The 22,259-nt window shown below is 58.7% G+C and overlaps 1 protein-coding gene across 2 annotated transcripts in view; it reads right to left on the bottom strand.

The window, feature by feature from the left end:
• LOC133356411 (voltage-dependent calcium channel subunit alpha-2/delta-2-like) overlaps nucleotides 1–22,259 on the bottom strand; it is a 155,717-nt gene that overhangs the window by 91,862 nt on the left and 41,596 nt on the right. For both annotated transcript variants that reach the window (XM_061573923.1, XM_061573924.1), the window contains exons 2-3: nucleotides 9,854–9,935; nucleotides 1,638–1,754 (exon numbers count right to left, since the gene is read on the bottom strand). In XM_061573923.1, the coding sequence (XP_061429907.1) occupies nucleotides 1,638–1,754; nucleotides 9,854–9,935 (199 nt within the window). The remainder of the gene's footprint in view (nucleotides 1–1,637; nucleotides 1,755–9,853; nucleotides 9,936–22,259) is intronic.

The following is a 22,259-nucleotide window of genomic DNA, read 5'->3' as shown; positions in this document are numbered from 1 at the left end:
ATCAAACCCACGACCTCCTGCATACCAGGTGAAGGAGTTAACATTTCCTAGCCACCGTGACACCCCACAAACGTCCGTCCTCCTACCGGAGCCGGGCAGCCCTCGCCGGCTACACTCACCGAGAAGCCCGGCTCCGAATTGGCGGCGCGCCGCTGAACGATCAATCGTCACCATTCGACTTCCCACACCACAATTGACGGGGACCGCACTGCCCGTGGCGATCGACCGACGATGATGGCGACCGCAAGGATTGACAATTCAAGATTGTGAGCCAACTCCTCGATCGGAGATTCCAACGCTAAACCTTCCAATGTCGAGTCTCACGCTCCACTCACGCTCCAACCACCGTGTAGCCTGAACAGACTGTTGGGGAAAGTGCTGTTAGTGAGCAGCACCTATGAAGGCCGGCACACGAGGGGGTGGTTGGCCAACACCACACCCGGAAGCCTTTGTCCCCCCAGTGGCGATGTTTACTACACACCGCACCAGGTACTCATTTGAGGCAGAGTCGACCTAGGGGAGGCCCAGGACCGGTTCAGATAATTGTCACCTGTGTCGATGGCCGTAAGCTGGACTTGAACCCGGGTGTGCCGGGTTCGTGGCGCTACGCAGCGCTGACCGCGACACCACCGCTCCCCCACCGCACCACTACCACCACCTCCAGCAGGGCTCCACATCAGGATGAGAATCTTTATTTAGACTGGAGGAGGAATCTGATGAGCTATGAAGCTCTTTTTTCCCAGATGTCCAGTAGGGGCACGGGTCAGCAAGTTAGAGACAGTTATAACCGAATTTCAGCCTTCTATGACAGGAGGTCAAAGAAGACATCTGACTCATCGGCCTTGCCTGCATCCCTCCATGGATGTTCGTCTTCGGTGGGAACATAAGTAACCACGAGCACCACTCCTCGCTTCTGGTTGATGAGACGGCGAGCCCAAAGTAGCCTGGGGCTTACAGTTTCCCACACCTCACCGCCACGCTTCCATGCCCCCTTCATTCTTTTGTTCAGAAGAAGAGCCATTCCCTGTTGTTTAGCAGTCTCCTGCCACGAGTAGAGGCTGTCCAACTCTCATGGTGGCAGGAGCCAGAGCCGGTCACCAGACCTCCTGAATACCACAGAGATCCAGGCAGTACCGGTCCAGCTCCCGACAGAGGAGTGGCAGCCTCTCCTCCATAGTGAGCATTCAAACATTCCACGTGTCCATCCGAAGTGACATTTTGTTGTTTCTGGAGGAGCCCCAATGGTAAGGATTCAGTCTCCTGGTTCCGCCAAATGGGGGTTGACCAGGAGACGTTTACACACACACACCACAAACATAGACTACACACATACACCACACATGCCAAACATGCCACACACATACACACCACAAACCTGCTACACACAGCACACAAGCCACACACACACCACACACACCACACACACACACACACCACACACACACACCACACACACACCACACACCACACACACACCACACACACACCACACACACCACACACACACCACACACACACACACACACACACACACAACACAGACACACACCACACACACACACACCACACACACACAACACACCACGCACACACCACACACACATGTCCCCGCATGACGTGAGAGGAAGACCACGTGCCTCCAGCGCGCGGACCCTCTTGCTCAGCAGGTTCTTGATCTTGATGGAGGCCGTGTCCACCAGGAACTCAGCCTCGTTCCTCCTCAGCTCGAACAGCGACTTGTGCTTGTGGTAGATCTGCACGTGGCCAGACACGGAGACACCACATGTGAACACTCAGACGGAGACACGGACAGAGAGACGGAGACTCAGACAGAGACACGGAGACCCGGACAGAGACACGGAGACACCACAAGTGGACACTCAGAGGGAGACACGGACAGAGAGACGGAGACTCTGAAAGAGACACGGAGACCCTGACAGAGACACGGAGACACCACACGTGGACACTCAGCCGGAGACACGGACAGAGAGACGGAGACTCAGACAGAGAGACGGAGACTCAGACAGAGACACGGAGACCCAGACAGAGACACGGAGACGTAGAGACACGGAGATGCGGAGACACAGAGACACTCAGACATAAACATACAAACGGAGACAAACACAGACGCACAAAGGGAGACGCAGAGACAAAAAACGAAGACACCGGCACACAAACGGTGACACACGGAGACGGAACACAGCACCTCCCCGCTCAGCGAAGCCGTGCTCATCTCCGCTCGTGCTACACGGCCAGCCGGTGGTGGAGATTCCACATTCCCATGCCAGGGACAAGGCTGTCCCACCCCAGGAGCAACTCATGATGCCTTTTTTTTCCCACAATCGTGGCAGTGGACACATTTTACAGACCCTGGAGGGATGACGACGTGGATGCACAATTTTTTCTTTCTTGAAACGTTTCACGCTCAATGGCAAAAGGGTGCAGCCCTGCAGGCGCTTGCTGAAGCCACTGCTGGTGGAAGGGGGCGAGATGCAGCCACAGGGAGGCCCTCCGGAGGGGGCCCCTGGCTCCTCCACTCTCTTCCACGCTGGCCGGCCAGTAAGCCTCCAAAGAGATGGAAGCACCCGCACTTTACCCCACCGAGCGCCGGCCTGCCGATCGACGTCAACCCTTTCCTGTTTGTACGTCATCGGGTTTCCTTCCGACAACCGTTCTGATGACGTTAAGTGTACACACGTCATCGAAACGGAACCCGGAAGAAACACTACACTAATATAACGTCATCGGTACCGAGGCTCCCACAAGGCGGTGGTCGCGTCGCTACGGTTCTCTGCGGTGAGTACCAACGTCACCAAAAACAACGGCGCTGCCACTACTACTAATACTACGCCTCCCTGCACAAAATTCGCGCGGAATCTCTCGCGTGCGTTCCGAGATTCGGCGGTAAATGAGGGACCCACCACAACACGCAACTTGCAGTGGTCTCGGAACGGTAAAGGGTTAAACAGACTTGCTACCCGGCTCAATGCAAAGCCAGATCATCGCGACGAGGGTGCGGGGCTGTCCGAAACGTCGCGTCCAGTTGGACTGACAGAGGGGGACGCACAGACACACAGAGGGACAAATGGATGGACGGACAGACACGCACGGAGGGACTGGAGGACAAACAGACAGAAAAAGAACAAGCGGACAGATGATGGACGGATGGACAGAGACAGAGAGACAGACAAACGCTCTCTACTTAGGCTGGAAAGCGTCAACAAGCAAAATAAAAAGGAACCCAGAGAGTCTCTTTCAGAGTCACCGATCCCGCCAAGGGGGTCCCTAACCCCTCAACGTGCCCCGAGACGCCCCCCCCTCCCCCCCGTGGTTGTGTGAGCAGTGAGCCGGGGAGACCCAGAGGCACAACTCCAATTGTCCGTTCGGCGATAATGGCTGAGACCACTTAGAGGTGCGGCAGAGGTCTCCTGAGACTACGAACCCTCACCACCCCCAACAACCCACCACCCCCACCTCCCCCACCACCCCCACCACCCCCACCTCCCCCACCACCCCCACCACAACCCCCGTCATCCCCATCACCCCCACCGCCCCCATCACCCCCACCACCCCCACCGCCCCCACTGCCTCCATCACCCCCACCGCCCCCATCACCCCCATCACCCCACTGCCCCCACCACTTGAACCATCCCAACCACCTCCACTGCCTCCACTTCCCGCATGGCCCTATCAGACCCGATGGGGGTTAATGTGGGCATGCAAGTTACAGGGAGATCATGCTAATATGAGAAGATGCAGTACCTATAATTGGTTATGTTCTTCACAGCGAATCAACTTTCATAATGTATGTACATTGCATTGATCTGACAATGTGCAGAGAATACACAGTACCTATTATTGGCTGCTCACAGTTAATCTACACACAGTGGAATGGCCTGTATAGGTGTACAACTAATCAATATATGACTTGATCACATGCTTCCAAGCAGCACCAAGCCTGTAGCTATCAACACGCTTAAAATTATTTTTACTTCTCTCAATTTGAACAGATTCTCTAATTGATATTGGCCAGTCGTTACTATACTCTTTGGTTCTTTCGGTAAAGTCACGTAGGTATAAAATAAAATAGATCACGACACTTGTGTTGCGCCCGAAACGTCGTGATCTATTTTATTTGTCTACCTACGTGACTTTACCGAACGAGCCAAAGAGTATGGATTCCTGCAGTCACGAAAGCTTAAAATCAAGATTCAGTCGTTACTAGTTTTACACAAAACCTCAACATCGTCAACATCAATTGAGCGTCCTTGCTGGCACACGCGTGTTCTGCCACTGCCCGACCGGCACACGCCGATCGGCAAGACGAGGCAGAAGCAGGGATCCATGCAGATGGCGAGGCACAGCGTGTCAGCGACGCCGTGTTCAATGGGTAGGCGGCGTAGCTCGGCTCGTCAAATTGTCCGGGACGAGCTGCGGCGTTTTGGCATCGGCCCGGAGTGGCGCGGGCACGCCCCGGCTGGTGCCGCTGCCGAGGGCAAACGCGTGGACAGCGCCCATCCTGGCCGTCCCGACGGTCGGCGCACGACCGAGACGATTGGAAACGCCGGCTGATGCGAGCGGCGGATGTCGGCTCGTCGGCGAACGCCGAAGCACGTCGCCTCGCCGTTCACGTGGATGTACTCGCAGTTTACCCTCGCAAAGCTGAGGGCGGGGCCTTCCCGGTTTGCGATCAATGATTTTTGCTCCAGTTCCAACTGCGGACGGTTTGGCGGCGTCATCCGCCTGTTTGCGTCGTCATAATAATCGGGCGTGGAACGCGAGACACGCGGCAGAAATCGGCGTGCGAAAGCGCGCGCCGATTTTATGACGACGGGCGATGCCGTTACCGTCGTCGGAGAGCGCCGGGCCCCTGTGGCAGAGCGCAGGTCACCGGTGACCTCCCTCGCCGGCTACAGCCACGAGAAGCTCGCACATTTGCACGCCACGCACACACACACACACGCACACACGTACACACGCACACTCAGAGTGTTCCGAGTCGGCATTCGAACCCGGGACGTTTTTGGCGCGAGGCGCTCCGTCTCCCACTGCGACACCGATGCCAACACGCGGCCATTATCTGCCAAGCGGCGGTGACGTCACCACGGCGCCTCGTGCCAGGCCAGGTGCACCTTGAGGCCACGAGAAGTGTCGAAGGCTCGCTGCTGACAGGAGGTCACGGGACAGGCGCGGCAGGTGCCACGGGTTGACTGAATGAGATGGCCGGCAGATGCACCACATGTGCCCCCCACTGCGCCAACCGTGCCACCACCACCACCACCGTGCCACCCACTGTGCCAACAGTGACACCACCACCACCCGTGCCACCCACTGCGCCAACAGTGACACCAGCACCACCCATGCCACCCACTTTGCCAACAGTGACACCACCACCACCCGTGCCACCCACTGTGCCAACAGTGACACCACCACCACCGTGCCACCCACTGTGCCAAGTGACATCACCACCACCCGTGCCACCCACTGCGCCAACAGTGACACCACCACCACCCGTGCCACCCACTGTGCCAAATGTGCCACCACCACCACCCGTGCCACCCACTGTGCCAACAGTGACACCACCACCACCACCCGTGCCACCCACTGTGCCAACAGTGACACCACCACCACCACCCGTGCCACCCACTGCGCCAACAGTGACACCACCACCACCCGTGCCACCCACTGCGCCAACAGTGACACCACCACCACCACCACCTGTGCCACCCACTGCACCAACAGTGACACCACCACCACCACCCGTGCCACCCACTGCACCAACAGTGACACCACCACCACCACCTGTGCCACCCACTGCGCCAACAGTGACACCACCACCACCACCCGTGCCACCCACTGCGCCAACAGTGACACCACCACCACCACCTGTGCCACGCACTGCACCAACAGTGACACCACCACCACCACCCGTGCCACCCACTGTGCCAACAGTGACACCACCACCACCACCCGTGCCACCCACTGTGCCAACTGTGACACCACCACCACCCGTGCCACCTACTGCGCCAACTGTGACACCACCACCACCACCCGTGCCACCCACTGCGCCAACAGTGACACCACCACCACCCGTGCCACCCACTGTGCCAACTGTGCCACCACCACCACCACCTGTGCCACCCACTGCGCCAACAGTGACACCACCACCACCCGTGCCACCCACTGCGCCAACTGTGCCACCACCACCACCACCCGTGCCACCCACTGCGCCAACAGTGACACCACCACCACCACCCGTGCCACCCACTGCGCCAACTGTGACACCACCACCGCCACCCGTGCCACCCACTGCGCCAACTGTGACACCACCACCACCACCCGTGCCACCCACTGTGCCAACAGTGACACCACCACCACCACCCGTGCCACCCACTGCGCCAACAGTGACACCACCACCACCCGTGCCACCCACTGCGCCAACTGTGACACCACCACCACCCGTGCCACCCACTGCGCCAACTGTGACACCACCACCACCACCCGTGCCACCCACTGTGCCAAGTGACACCACCACCACCACCACCCGTGCCACCCACTGCGCCAAGTGACACCACCACCACCACCACCCGTGCCACCCACTGCGCCAACTGTGACACCACCACCACCCGTGCCACCCACTGCGCCAACTGTGACACCACCACCACCACCCGTGCCACCCACTGCGCCAACTGTGACACCACCACCCGTGCCACCCACTGCGCCAACTGTGACACCACCACCACCACCCGTGCCACCCACTGCGCCAACTGTGACACCACCACCACCCGTGCCAACTATGACACCACCACCACCACCACCCGTGCCAACCACTGTGCCAACAGTGACACCACCACCAACTGCGGCACGATGTGCGCAGAGGATGTGGAGCGGGGGGGGGAGGATGAAGAAGGGGAAGGAAGGATGGAGGATCGCTCCGTCTCGCTGCGAAGGAGTTAACGGGCGGCGGCGCTCGAGGATGGTGGTGGCGGTGGCCGCGACGGCTGGGCGGGGGCGTCCCCAGGGGGGAGGGGGGGGGGCGAGCACCTCAATTATTCATGGGGCCGCACGGTCGTTTGGGGGTTGCCCAGGTAACCGGCTCAGATTTGTGGGATTTCGTTTCCCCCCCCCCCCCCCCAAAAACGGGATTACGCGGCAGAAATGCATTATACATCTCTAAATAATACATTAAAGGCGGGGTCGTGGAGGTTTTAATTTTTATTTATTTGCCCCTTTCGAGAAGAAATGCCCGTCGGGTGTTCAATATCCGGCGTGGGGCGCGGAGTTCCACAGGCAGAGCACGGGGACCCTGCGGGGACCCTGCGGGGACCCTGTGGTACCAACAGGACCCTGCGGTACCAACAGGACCCTGCGGTACCAACAGGACCCTGCGGGACCTGTGGGACCTGCGGGACCTGCGGGGACCCTGCGGTACCAACAGGACCCTGCGGTACCAACAGGACCCTGCGGTACCAACAGGACCCTGCGGTACCAACAGGACCCTGCGGGACCTGCGGGACCTGCGGCACCGTGAGCATGAGAGGGACTCGGCTCGCTCGGCCCACGGTTCCGTGCAGTCGCGGGCCGATCGGTGGCCCCACGTCACAAGAGGAGGGGGGGGGTGAGGGGCGTTTGCTCGACCGCCCCCCCAGCCGACTCCCGGGGGGCTCCCTGCAGCGTGAGCGGCGAGCGACTGCGCGGCCCGCGGTGCCGCAACACAACCACGGGGCGCATGCAGGGAGAGGGAGGAGAGGGAGGAAAGGGAGGAGAGGGAGGAGAGGGAATGGGTCGTCACGGCGGGCCTCTGACGGAGCGCGAGAGCCGGGGCCAGGCGAGAGCAACGAAGACGACGACGAAGACGATGACGACAATGATGACAACGATGACGACAATGATGACAACGATGACGACGATGACGACGACGCACTCCGTCGCCCGCTGCTCACTAACACGCCGACACACGTGTCACGTCCCATATAAGCGATGCAACATGCCTGCCCGCGCACGCGCGGGTCGACATGAATAATGGAGAGGACGTTGTAATCGTTGTAATCGTGGCAGCGCGGTTTGACGAAAGCCAGCGGCGGGCCCTTTGAAGAATTGCCAACAGGGGGGGTTGGGGGGTTGGGGGGGGCTTCCAAGCGGGGTACAAATCCAACGCAAAACGTTCCGGGCTCGCGCTGTCACGGCCGAGTTCCAACGGCTGTCAGGATCCGGCGCCGGGAAAATTTTATTTTAAAAAGAACAAAAAAATCACGAATTCACCGCGAACGCCGCACACGGCGTAACGACTGCAGCGCGCGTGCGGCATTCACGGAAAGCGATCGGCAAATGGCAGCTCCGGTGGCTCTGCCGCGGCGTGCACCGGCGTGCGAACCGCGTTGAGTCCGCCCGCTCCGGTCAGCCGGCAGCGGCGTGACACAGGATGCCGGCAGCGGCGGTGTGCTCTCACGAGGCCGCGAGACCTCTCCAGTGGCAGCGTCCGCCTCTCTCGCCGCGATACGTCGCCGGATGAGTCGTTGCTTTTGGCTGGCCACGCGGGCGACACGACCCAGCCAGCCCGGCCTCACCTGCGCGGACGGGGGGCTCACTAATTCGACTGTGTTCAGATCTTCCAAGGATCGTGTGAGCTCCTTCGCACGATCCACTCCGGTTAAAACCCGGGATGGATCGTTGGCAGGGCCAGCCTGAACGTGTCAAACCTCGGCGCGGATGTTCATTTGGAGGGGGTCCACGTCTCGCCAGCATGGATAAGGGAGGGCCTCGCTGTGGCCGAGAGGACCCGCAGCTTCGTATGGAGTGACAGGCCAGGCAGATTCTAACACGGCTGCGTTCAGCAGCTGATGAAAATATAATGCCGCTTGACTGATTTGGAGACATCTGCTGCCAAACCAGACCTGCTCATCAGCACACTAGCAACAACGACCGCCATTCGCCACTAAGTGGCGGTGACATCACCAATGCGCTTGTGCCAGGCTATGTGCACGTTTAGGCCACGTGAATTGTCGAACGCCTACCGACAGGAGGTCACAGGTCAGACCCAGTAGGTGCCACAGGTCGACTGACTGAGATGACTGTGCCCCCTCCTGTGCCAACTTGCTGTGTTTTAGTCACCCGGCGCTCCCCTCATTGTTGTGAGCACACTACCACACACGCCTACACACGAAGGCACACACACGCATGCACACCGAGCGGAGCATCACACACACTCGCAACGTCCGCTTTTAAACTGCAAAGCAGCCTGAGCGAGCGCTGTGATCCGGAGGGAGCGGCGGTTAGCGCGGCATCGCGGGCGACGACACCTCAGAAGCAGTTCTTCGACATCAACTTCCGCGGTGCCATTTGCTAACGTTTGCAGCGGCGCCACCAACCGCTCACTGCAGTGAGCTCCGAGGTCTCGCGACGCCATTGGGCAGAGGAGAAGGAAACGAATGATGATGATGATGATGATGGCGGTGACGATGATGATGGCGGTGATGATGGCGGTGATGATGATGGCGGTAACGACGATGACATGAGACTGCTGTGTCCACGAACGGCCAGACTGGAGCGACGCGCAGAGAGAAATTAACATCTCCAATGCTTGAACACCGCCCCTTGCCTGACCACCACCGCTTGCCTAGACACCCCCCTTGCCTGAACGCCACCCGTGCATGAACACCACCCTTGCCTAAACAACACAATTGCATAAACACCACCCCTTGCCGGAACCTCACCCGTGCATGAACACCATCCCTACCTGAAAACCACTCATGCCTCAACACCACCCTTGCACGAACACCAAAAAATTGCCTGAACACACCGCCCCTTGCCCCCCCCCCCCCACCCCCGAGTAAAAGGAGTCGGCCGGCCATACCTCCCGTAGCTGGTCCATGCCGCTAGCCTGGTGCAGCACTTTGTCCAGCTCCGTGGAGATGCGAGTCGCCCAGTACTGGATGCTGCGCTCAGCAGGCACAGGGCACGGGGTCACGGGGTCACGGGGTCACGGGGTCGCGGGGTCACATGGTCAGGGTTAGTATTGGGATTACCAAACTACGTTTTATTTTAGCAGGTGTCAGGCCCCACGGAGCTGTATGGCTCTTTTTCAGACGCGACGTGGCCACAAATGGTACGTCAACAAAGTGGCTTTTCATGTGGAAATGTACAGCAGCAGCCAAATGCTCTGAACACGTGATGTTGATTCTAAATATGGATGGAAAAACCGGAGAAAAATCCACGCCACCACGGGGAGAGAGAGATGTGAAAACTGCAAATATACAGCAGGCGTCAGGATACAGGATCAAATCCACGACCTCCTGTATACGGAATGAGGAAGTTAAAATCTCTTAGCCACCGTGGCGCCGGATTAAAGGGAGACTTAAAAACATCGTAGACACGGGGACGAGGGGATATTGTGGACAGAGAGACACGGAGACATGCGGCTGAGAGTGCGTGGGAACACTGGGCACGAGACGTGGAGACCTGGGGACGCGGGGATCTCAGCATACTGGGGGGACACAGATAAGAGGACATGATACACGTGTAACTTACGAGCAGGAAACACCCGGCGTTGCTCGGGTACATGCGGCTATCTTTGGTGAATGTAGAGTGACTCAAGTCACGGTATTCAGAAGGTGGGGCTCATTGGGTTAAAATTTTGCTGCGTCACATATAATAATGATGAGAATGATGTCGCACGTGTGTTAGCCAACTCACCCACGAACTCACAAACTCTTACACGAACGCAGACAACTTCCTCACGCGCTATCTCAACCGCGCAATCACGCATCCGCTCGCTCGCTCGCTTCACCCACGCACACACGTATGCATTTCAAATCAGAATGTAAGGGTTGAAAGTAATTTGAGCGTTAATGTTGTTAGATATAAATAGTTTAAAAGTTAAAAATTTACTGCAACGAAGCTTTTAATGAAGGGTGTTTCGATATGAGATGTCGGCACAAAGTTTGGTGGCGAAAGCTTTAAAGTAGTTTAAACGGCGTGAATTTGTATCCGAAACAGAGAGACAATATATAAAATATTACGAGCTTTACTACCCGGCTTCGCCCGGGATTTGGATTCACCACGCCCGGCCGCCTTTGTCCCCCCAGTGGCGATGTTTACACACCACACGAGTTACTAGATTGAGGCTGAGTAGACCTAGGGGAGGCCCAGGACCAGTTCAAATAATCGTCACAGGTGGTGGCCGTGAGCGGCAATTGAACTCGGGTGGCCGGGTTCGTAGCGCAGCGCGCTAACCACTGCACTACCGCTCCCCCCACACACACACGGGCACGCGTCCATACGTACACATACACGCGCTTGCTGCAGACACGCACAACTTTGAGGGTGCGTACGGCAGTAAACGACTCAAATAATAAAGCAGCAATGCTGCGCGAAGAACGCCTGAGACCTGCAACACTTTTGTACGGAACTTTACTCGCGGAGTGTTGGGGGGGGGGGGGGTGACATCAGCAGGCACACTGCGTGACGCTTCCGCATGCGGGTGACGTGACAGATGTGACGTCACAGCTCACTTGCCGTTCAAAATATATGCATTATTGCGCCAACCCCCTCCCCCCAAAAAATACAAAAGTCAATTTTTATAATGTTTGCATGGTGTAGAGTCTGGAAAGTACCCACATGCCAAATCTCTAGTTTGTTGCATGTCGGGAAGTATGCTAAACATTTTGAACAGACACACATATTCACACATTTCCCTTTGACATATATAGATAATAATAATCTTGATTTGAAGCTTTCGTGACTGCAGGAATCCATACTCTTTGGTTCTTTCGGTAAAGTCACGTGAGTAGAAAATAAAATAAAGCGTCCGTCATGAGGCTTTCCCACCCGATGACGGAGGCTTGTGCTGCGCCCGAAACGTCGTGATTTATTTTATTTTATACCCACGTGACTTTACCGAAAGAACCAAAGAGTATAATGATCATGTAAAAGATTGAGTCTACGTTCATGCAATGAAGATCACACCTGACCGGACGAATGAGCAACTGAATATAGCGGAGTGCCGTGCGACACCCCACGCCGCGTCGTTACGCTGATCGGACCGCACCGGTGGACGTGGGGGCCGTGCGGGAACAACTCTGTGACACTCGCTGGGGGGTGACGTTGGGGGGTGACACTCACTGGAGGGTGACACTCGCTGGGGGTGACACTCACTGGAGGGTAACACTCACTGGAGGGTGACACTCGCTGGGGGGTGACACTCACTGGGGGTGACACTGACTGGGGGTGACACTCACTGGAGGGTGACACTCACTGGGGGTGACACTCACTGGGGGTGACACTCACTGGAGGGTGACACTCGCTGGGGGTGACACTCACTGGAGGGTGACACTCACTGGGGGTGACACTCGCTGGGGGTGACACTCACTGGAGGGTGACACTCACTGGGGTGACACTCATTGGGGGTGACACTCGCTGGGGGTGACACTCACTGGAGGGTGACACTCGCTGGGGGGTGACGTTGGGGGTGACACTCACTGGAGGGTGACACTCACTGGGGGTGACACTCATTGGGGGGTGACACTCGCTGGGGGGTGACGTTGGGGGGTGACACTCACTGGAGGTGACACTCACTGGAGGGTGACACTCACTGGAGGGTGACACTCACTGGGGGTGACACTCACTGGAGATGGATACTCACTGGGGGAGGGGTGACACTCGCTGGGGGGTGACACTCATTGGGGTTGACACTCACTGGAGATGGGTATTCACTGGGGGAGGGGTGACACTCACTGAGGTTGACACTCACTGGAGATGGATACTCACTGGGGGAGGGGTGACACTCGCTGGGGGGTGACGCTGGAGGGTGACACTCACTGGGGGTGACACTCACTGGGGGTGACACTCACTGGAGGGTGACACTCACTGGGGGTGACACTCGCTGGGGGTGACGCTGGAGGGTGACACTCACTGAGGGTAACACTCGCTGGAGGGTGACACTCACTGGGGGTGACACTCACTGGGGGTGACACTCGCTGGGGGTGACAATCACTGGGGGTGACAATCACTGGGGGTGACACTCGCTGGGGGTGACACTCGCTGGAGGGTGACACTCACTGGGGGTGACACTCACTGGGGGTGACACTCACTGGGGGTGACACTCATTGGGGGTGACGCTGGAGGGTGACACTCACTGGGGGTGACACTCACTGGGGGTGACGCTGGAGGGTGACACTCACTGGGGGTGACACTCATTGGGGGTGATGCTGGAGGGTGACACTCACTGGGGGTGACACTCACTGGGGGTGACGCTGGAGGGTGACACTCACTGGGGGTGACACTCACTGGGGGTGACACTCACTGGGGGTGACACTCACTGGGGGTGACACTCACTGGGGGTGACGCTGGAGGGTGACACTCACTGGGGGTGACACTCACTGGGGGTGACACTCGCTGGAGGGTGACACTCACTGGGGGTGACGCTGGAGGGTGACACTCACTGGGGGTGACACTCACTGGGGGTGACACTCGCTGGGGGTGACACTCACTGGAGGGTGACACTCACTGGGGTGACACTCATTGGGGGTGACACTCGCTGGGGGTGACACTCACTGGAGGGTGACACTCGCTGGGGGGTGACGTTGGGGGTGACACTCACTGGAGGGTGACACTCACTGGGGGTGACACTCATTGGGGGGTGACACTCGCTGGGGGGTGACGTTGGGGGGTGACACTCACTGGAGGTGACACTCACTGGAGGGTGACACTCACTGGAGGGTGACACTCACTGGGGGTGACACTCACTGGAGATGGATACTCACTGGGGGAGGGGTGACACTCGCTGGGGGGTGACACTCATTGGGGTTGACACTCACTGGAGATGGGTATTCACTGGGGGAGGGGTGACACTCACTGAGGTTGACACTCACTGGAGATGGATACTCACTGGGGGAGGGGTGACACTCGCTGGGGGGTGACGCTGGAGGGTGACACTCACTGGGGGTGACACTCACTGGGGGTGACACTCACTGGAGGGTGACACTCACTGGGGGTGACACTCGCTGGGGGTGACGCTGGAGGGTGACACTCACTGAGGGTAACACTCGCTGGAGGGTGACACTCACTGGGGGTGACACTCACTGGGGGTGACACTCGCTGGGGGTGACAATCACTGGGGGTGACAATCACTGGGGGTGACACTCGCTGGGGGTGACACTCGCTGGAGGGTGACACTCACTGGGGGTGACACTCACTGGGGGTGACACTCACTGGGGGTGACACTCATTGGGGGTGACGCTGGAGGGTGACACTCACTGGGGGTGACACTCACTGGGGGTGACGCTGGAGGGTGACACTCACTGGGGGTGACACTCATTGGGGGTGATGCTGGAGGGTGACACTCACTGGGGGTGACACTCACTGGGGGTGACACTCACTGGGGGTGACGCTGGAGGGTGACACTCACTGGGGGTGACACTCACTGGGGGTGACACTCACTGGGGGTGACACTCACTGGGGGTGACGCTGGAGGGTGACACTCACTGGGGGTGACACTCACTGGGGGTGACACTCGCTGGAGGGTGACACTCACTGGGGGTGACGCTGGAGGGTGACACTCACTGGGGGTGACACTCACTGGAGGTGACACTCACTGGGGGTGACACTCGCTGGGGGTGACGCTGGAGGGTGACACTCACTGGGGGTGACATTCACTGGAGGGTGACACTCACTGGAGGGTGACACTCACTGGGGGTGACATTCACTGGAGGGTGACACTCACTGGAGGGTGACACTCACTGGGGGTGACACTCACTGGGGGTGACACTCACTGGGGGTGACACTCACTGGGGGTGACGCTGGAGGGTGACACTCACTGGGGGTGACACTCACTGGAGGGTGACACTCACTGGGGGGTGACGCTGAGGGGTGACGCTGGGGGGTGACGCTGGAGGGTGACGCTGGGGGTGACACTGGCTGGAGGGGGAGGGGTCCTCACTGCGGGTGGTGGTGCTGATTAATTAAAATTTAAGCGACGCCGAGATTGGACACCGTAGATCGGTTTCATCCGCCCCCCCCCCCCACCGTGTTAATCCGGGAGCCCCCCACAGAACCCAACACCCCCCTCCCTCCCCCTCCCTCCCCCTCCCTCCCCCTCCCTCCCCCCTCCATCCCTCCCCCTCCCCCCCAAGAAATTTAATTTGTCCCACGAGGTTTGTACCACTTGCGCCACCGCTCCCAACAACACCCAACAAAGACAGAGATACCCCGTGTAGCCTTGACAGACTGGTGGGGCAAGTGCTGGTGGCGAGCAGCACCTGTGGAGGCCGGCACGGCACACGAGGGGGTGAGTGGCCAGCACCACGCCCGGCCGCCTTTGTCTCCCCCAGCGGCGATGTTTACTACACACCGTACCAGGCACTAATGTGTGGCTGAGGGGATTCCCAGGACCGGTTCAGATAGTCGTCACCTGTGTTGGCCGTGAGCGGGAATCGAACTCGTGTCACCTGGTCTGTAAAGCAGCGTCCGAACCGCTACACTACCGCTCCCCATAAACACACGCGCACACAAACACACACACACGCACACACACGCACACACACACGCACACACACGCACGCACACCCACACACACACGCACGCACACACACGCGTGATTGACAACGCCGCACGCCACGCGTCTTGTGCTCGCTGCGCTTCACGCGAATGTGCAGGCCCGCGACGTCGCCGCCGATTCGAGAGGCAAACAGCTCCTCGTCGTCGTCGTCGTCATTGTCGTCGTTACGAGACCCGTCGTGAATTCCTCGACCGAGGTGAATAATTGAAGGCGGCGGTGTAACGTAGAAAGCCCCTCTTGAAGAATTTAAAGGTGAAGCCGCCAATGAATGATCCCTTTAATTATCCAGCGACTGGGCTCAGCTGCTGCCCGAGGGTCCTGGCCGCCACTGTGACACGGGGCTGGTGACGAGGAGAGGATGAGTCACGCGGAGGAGGAGGTGGTGGAGGAGGAGGATGACGAGGATGAGGGCAGGTCGACGGGTGGTGCCAGCGAGTGACTCGTCACTGAATGTTTGATTACGGGCAGCGGCAACAGCGACAACAGCGACAACAGCGGAAAGCTGGCAGGGAAACATTCATAGCAGAGCCCCAGTGTCCACCACGAAATGTTACATTTATCTCAGCCCCCCCCAGCACCCCCCACAGACCCTCCCCCGGATGCAGGTGAGGTTTGGCACAAACCGACCCTGCCTCGTTCCCTCTCTCGGCGCTGTGTCCGTCTGACTGTTGTTGTTGTGTCCGACTGTTGTTGTGTGTCCGACTGTTGGTGTGTGTCTCACTGCTGGCGCGTGTCTGACTTGTTGTTTTGTCTGTCTGTTGGTGTGTGTCTGATTGTTGTTGTGTGTCCGACTGTTGTTGCGTGTCTCACTGCTGGTGCGTGTCTGACTGTTGTTGTTGTGTCTGACTGTTGTTGTTGTGTCTGACTGCTGGTGTGTGTCTGACTGCTGGTGTGTGTCTGACTGCTGGTGTGTCTGTGTTTCTGTCAGTGCGTCTGTCTGTGTCTGTCTCTTAAGTAACTAAAGGTGTTTGTCTTCGTCGTATTCGTGTATGTTGTTTTAATTGTGTCGGTCTGTCTCGATATCGGCCTCACTCTATTTGTGTCCATCTATTTCTGAGTCCCCGTGTCTCTCAGTCTCTCTGTGTGTCTCTCTCTCTGTCTGCCCTCCTCGCTGTTTTCACGTCTCCGCGTCTCTATGGGTTGTGATGTTCTATCACCCTCTGTGGAGCCTCCGAGTGACAGATCTATATATAAAAAAGGGAAATTTGTGAATATGTGTGTCTGTTCTAAATGTTTAGCGTACTTCCCAACATGCAACAAACTTGACATTTGGCATGTGGTTAGCTTCCAGATTGTACACAATGCAAAAAGTATCAAAATAGACTTTTGTATTTGGGGGTGGGGTGGGGGCGCAATAATGGATATATTTTGCACGGCAAGTGAGCAGTGACGTCACATCTGTGATGTCACCCGCATGCGGCAGCGTCACGCAGTGTGTCTGCTGACGTCACGCACCCCCTACCCTCCGCGTAGGCCGCGTCTTAATCCAAGACAAGAATCCAAGTCCAGGGCGACGCCGGCTAGTAAAGCTCGTCACACACGAAGACAAAGACCCCCGTATAGCCTGCACAGAGTGTTGGAGCAAGAGCTGTTAGCGAGGACCCATGAAGGCCGGCACGGTACACGAGGGGGTGGATGGGCAGCACCACGCCCGACCGCCTTTGTCTCCCTACTGGGGATGCTTTTACACACCGCACCAGGTACACATTTGAGGCCGAGTCGACCTAGAGGAGTCCCAGGAGCAGTTCAAATAATCGTCACCGGTGTTGGTGGCCATGAGCAGGAACCGAACTCGGGTCGCCGGGTTCGTAACGGAGCGCGCTAACCGCTGCGCCACCGCTCCCAGACCACCCATTGTTCCCACACACAGCTGTGTGTCGTGACAATTCTGACGCGTGATGACAGCAGCAGCAGCTTCAGCGATGTGATTCAGGAGGAGCCTGATGTCAATGCTGCTGCTCGCCAGGACAAGAGGACGCCATCACAGAGAGAGAGAGAGAGTTCGTGTCGCTCTTCCTCCTCCTCCTCTGCCCTGAATGGAGCTCTGGCTCGAGTGGTGTACGATGTGGTCCATCGTTTGGGTTGCCCGGGCCTCAATCGGCCCCCACTGTGGCTTGCATCTTCCACTTCCCAGCCGTGGAGGGGCCGCGCATCGTCCTGCTGATGCTCTGATGCGGTTGATGGCTACAGCGGTGTCTCCCAGGAGGAGGGGGGGTGGAGGAAGGATGTCAAAGCCAGGAGGTGCACAGAGCCGTGCTGCTGCTGCTGCTGCTGCTGCTGCTGCTGCTGCTGCTGCTGCTGCTGCTGCTGCTGCTGCTGCTGCTGCTGCTGCTGCTGCTGTGCTGCTGCTGCTGCTGCTGCTGCTGCTGCTTGCTGCTGCTGCTGCTGCTGCTGCTGCTGCTGCTGCTGCGGCTGCTGCTGCTGCTGCTGCTGCTGCTGCTGCTCGCTGATGCTGCTGCTGGCTGCTGCTGCTGCTGCTGCTGCTGCTGCTGCTGCTGCTGCTGCTGCTGCTGCTGCTGCTGCTGCTGCTGCTGCTGCTGTGCTGCTGCTGCTGCTGCTGCTGCTGCTGCTGCTGCTGCTGCTGCTGCTGCTGCGGCTGCTGCTGCTGCTGCTGCTGCTGCTGCTGCTGCTGCTGCTGCTGCTGCTGCTGCTGCTGCTGCTGCTGCTGCTGCTGCTGCTGCTGCTGCTGCTGCTGCTGCTGCTGCTGCTGCTGCTGCTGCTGCTGCTGCTGCTGCTGCTGCTGCTGCTGCTGCTGCTGCTGCTGCTGCTGCTGCTGCTGCTGCTGCTGCTGCTGCTGCTGCTGCTGCCTGCTGCTGCTGCTGCTGCTGCTGCTGCTGCTGCTGCTGCTGCTGCTGCTGCTGCTGCTGCTGCTGCTGCTGCTGCTGCTGCTGCTGCTGCTGCTGCTGCTGCTGCTGCTGCTGCTGCTGCTGCTGCTGCTGTGCTGCTGCTGCTGCTGCTGCTGCTGCTGCTGCTGCTGCTGCTGCTGCTGCTGCTGCTGCTGCTGCTGCTGCTGCTGCTGCTGCTGCTGCTGCTGCTGCTGCTGCTGCTGCTGCTGCTGCTGCTGCTGCTGCTGCTGCTGCTGCTGCTGCTGCTGCTGCTGCTGCTGCTGCTGCTGCTGGCTGCTGCTGCTGCTGCTGCTGCTGCTGCTGCTGCTGCTGCTGCTGCTGCTGCTGCGCTGCTGCTGCTGCTGCTGCTGCTGCTGCTGCTGCTGCTGCTGCTGCTGCTGCTGCTGCTGCTGCTGCTGCTGGCTGCTGCTGCTGCTGCTGCTGCTGCTGCTGCTGCTGCTGCTGCTGCTGCTGCTGCTGCTGCTGCTGCTGCTGCTGCTGCTGCTGCTGCTGCTGCTGCTGCTGCTGCTGCTGCTGCTGATGATGATGATGATGCTGCTGCTGATGCTGATGATGATGATGCTGATGATGATGATGCTGCTGCTGATGATGATGATGATGCGTGGTGGGTTGCTGCGTCCCCACGCTGTGCGACATCCTCGCAGATCGGGTGACAACAAGAATTGTCAGTCTCAAGGAATCCGCTCTCGGGTTCCGCACTCGACCGGGGTTTATACGCCACGCTCTTCACAGCGGCACATTACTACTACTCTCCCAGCCTCGGCTCTTAGATCGCGTGAATATAAGTATGTCGTTAAACCCGCCACCACCCGACAGCAAATTAGTAAGGATTTGACGCGTAAACAGAACGTGCCAATTCGTTACTAGTACAGCACTACACCGGTTGTGTGTTGGACAGTAAACCCACAACGTTTATAATCTGAGTGCGACGTTTCGCCAGTAGTTACAACCGGCATCATCAGGCGACGGCCAGATTTGTGGAGAAATCCTCCCGTTTCGTTCCCGCAATAGAGGGATAGATCATCTATCCCTCTATTGCTCACAAGTGACGTCATCACATCTATCATAGATGTGATGACGTCACTTGTGAGCCCTTCCATTATTTCATTGTCGTTGCATTTCATTTCGAGTGTACAATGTTTGGATACTTCCCCCCCCCCCGCCTCCCTTCGAGTGGAGGTGATGTCACTGTTACAATGAATACGGTTCACTGTTTAGGGCACCGATCTGCCGAGTGGAACAATCAGCGTGTCGCGAGCGGAGGTGGGCGATCTGCCCGGTGGGTTATCGGCAAGGAGGATTTAGCTACCCGATACGGGGAGTCGTTCAACGCAACACTTTATGCTCGGGGGATCTTTGTCGTTGTGTTTTTTATATATAAAAACACAACAGCATCATCACCATCATCATCGGCCATGGTCAATCCACTGCTGGATGAAGGCCTCTGCTTGTCACCGCAATCCCTTTTGCGACGCGGCACCCCGACTCGCTCCTCGCCCCTCGTCGCTCCGGCGTCTCCGTCAAGCGACGGGCGTGGGGGGCCAGGGCACATCCCCTCCTCTTGGCTGTCGTTCTTTCAAGAGTCTCGACCATCGAGAGCACCGCGCCCTCACAGCGCTCAGCCAATGAGGGACGCCTCGAGCGTGTGCGTCCTCTCGCGCTCGCTCTCCGATCCGCGCGCGCGCGGGCGTCTTCTCCCTCCCTCTCTCCATCCTTCCATCGTAATTCCGAGCACGCATCTCGCCCCGCGCGTATCCCCCGCCTCTTGTTTCCATTTGTCGTCGCGAGCGTCGCCGTGTCCGCTCATTAAGGCGCGGGGGCCCCCGCCCGCCGCCGCCTTCTCCCCGTGCCTCTCCGGGCCGAGGTTCTCCGTCGCCTCATGACGCCGTCTCTCTCCGCCGTCCGTCCTGCGCCGAGCGAAGCCGCCGTCTGTCGCACGTCGCTTTCGTTCCAGCACCCGAACTTTGTTTTGCAGTCAATTTTTCTCCCCCTCACCGCAGCCCCCCCCTCCCTCCCCGATTGCCGCCGCTGCGACAGTGATAACTATGCGGCCCGTCACTCTGCGGCCTGGGGCGCTGCCACAGAGGTGGCGTGGCGGTCGGCAGGGCTACCGGACTCGCGGACCCCGAGGGTCGCCGGTTAGGTTCCATCTCCCGGCGCGGTGGTTAAAGCGGTGGCGGCAAGTCTGGACAAAGCTCTGCCCCCCGTACCGACGATTCTGCGACTGCACCGCGGGACCCCACCGCCCGGAGGGGCCCACGCGCTCCGGACTACAGAGAGGACGGCCATTGACGTTCCTTGACACCTGGGCCCGTGCCACCAACGGCACAACGGCGCGGATTCTGACGTCGCCGGCGGCGTCTCTCTCGAGCGCAGAAGGGGGGCACAGTCCGGTCAGTGAGAGACGATGCCCCCCGGGGTAACGGGGAGCATCGCACTGGACTCGCCATCTCCGGGATCGCCGATTCGACTCCATCTCCTGGCACGGAGGCAGTAACAAACACCGCCTCCGTCTCGTCCACCCAGCGGTGTGAATCGGTTCACCAATCGTATGTCTGGATTGTCTGTTTAAAACGTAGGCTTTCGCGACCGATATCAACCATAATGCAGGTTGTTTGGGTTAAATCGCGTAAATATCTAACCCAAGAAACTTGTGTCATGGATCTGGATTTTCGTTATCGAGCCCCCATAGCACGTGGAGCCAAAGAGGGCACCGCCTCGCACCCGCACGGACGCCTCGCTCGAGACCCGAGCCTCCGATGAGCACGGTTGGCCACGTACAGCGCAATATAAAGTCCAACATGCTGTGCATACGGACATACAAACATCATCGCACCGCCTCCTGTCACTTTGACATTCCCCCTCCTCCTCCTCCTCCTCGAAAACACCGGTGGAACCGTCAACTGCATTAGAAGGTCGCCACCGTTGATTTGACAACATCGCAAATGCAACGCAAACTACAGACCATGCGCGGGCAGTAAGCACACGGACATACGTATAGACTCGGAGATACGTAGAGCCACGTAGAGCCACGTAGACACCCGTGGAGATACAGTCAAATAAGCCGCAGTTGAGCGACGGTGGCCACGCAAGCCACACAGTGAAGCCACTGTGGTCTACGCTCCTTCAATGGAGGAGGAGGAAGAGCGGACACGACACCAACTCTCTCTCTGCTGCTGCTGCTGCTGCTGCTGAAGCCTTCTCTCGTTGTGGCAGCAGCAGCAGCAGCAGGACCCCGACATTTGCACCGACCTCGTCAACGCCTCTCTGCTGCCGCTGCCACGCGCGAGATGAGAATGTCAGTCGATCGAGAGGTCGCGTGCGGTGCAAGTGGCGACCCCCCCCCCCAACCCTAGAGACCGCGATAATTGGCATGTATTTATATTCATCGGAGGAAATACAATGAGCGCGATATTTATTTATTTGTGAAGAGCCACGCTTATGAATTAGATTATGTGGCTCTACGTTCATTTGGGGGGGGGGGAGGGGCACCCTTCCGTCCCCTTGGGAAGTGTCTAACATGCCCCCCCCCTCCCCGTGCGGTGGGGCAAAGTGTGGGCACGGCCACCCTCTTCCCAAGGCGTCCGTCCCCGCGAGATAAGCGGAGGCCCCCAGCCGCCCCGTTTGGGGGGGAGGAGGAGGATGGGGAGCTCTCTCTCTCTCTCGAGATCTCGAGAAGGCCCAGCCTGGTGGCAGTGGCTGCGGGGCCTGCGGCCTCCACCGCCCGCAACCTTCGCACTCCTCTCCTCCTCCTCCTGTCACGAAGGCTGCGTTCCCTTTCCCGACCGCACGAGCGGACGTGCAGGCGTCCCCGTAGTTTAGCGTTGATCTATTTTTTTACAAAAAAAATGTTTTACCAG

Source organism: Lethenteron reissneri, chromosome 54, assembly GCF_015708825.2.
Source record: "Lethenteron reissneri isolate LAM-NWPU_2019-01 chromosome 54, ASM1570882v1, whole genome shotgun sequence".
Taxonomy (NCBI): domain Eukaryota; kingdom Metazoa; phylum Chordata; class Hyperoartia; order Petromyzontiformes; family Petromyzontidae; genus Lethenteron; species Lethenteron reissneri.
The sequence above is the reverse complement of the archived record's forward strand: the minus strand, read 5'-3'. Positions and strand labels throughout refer to the sequence as shown.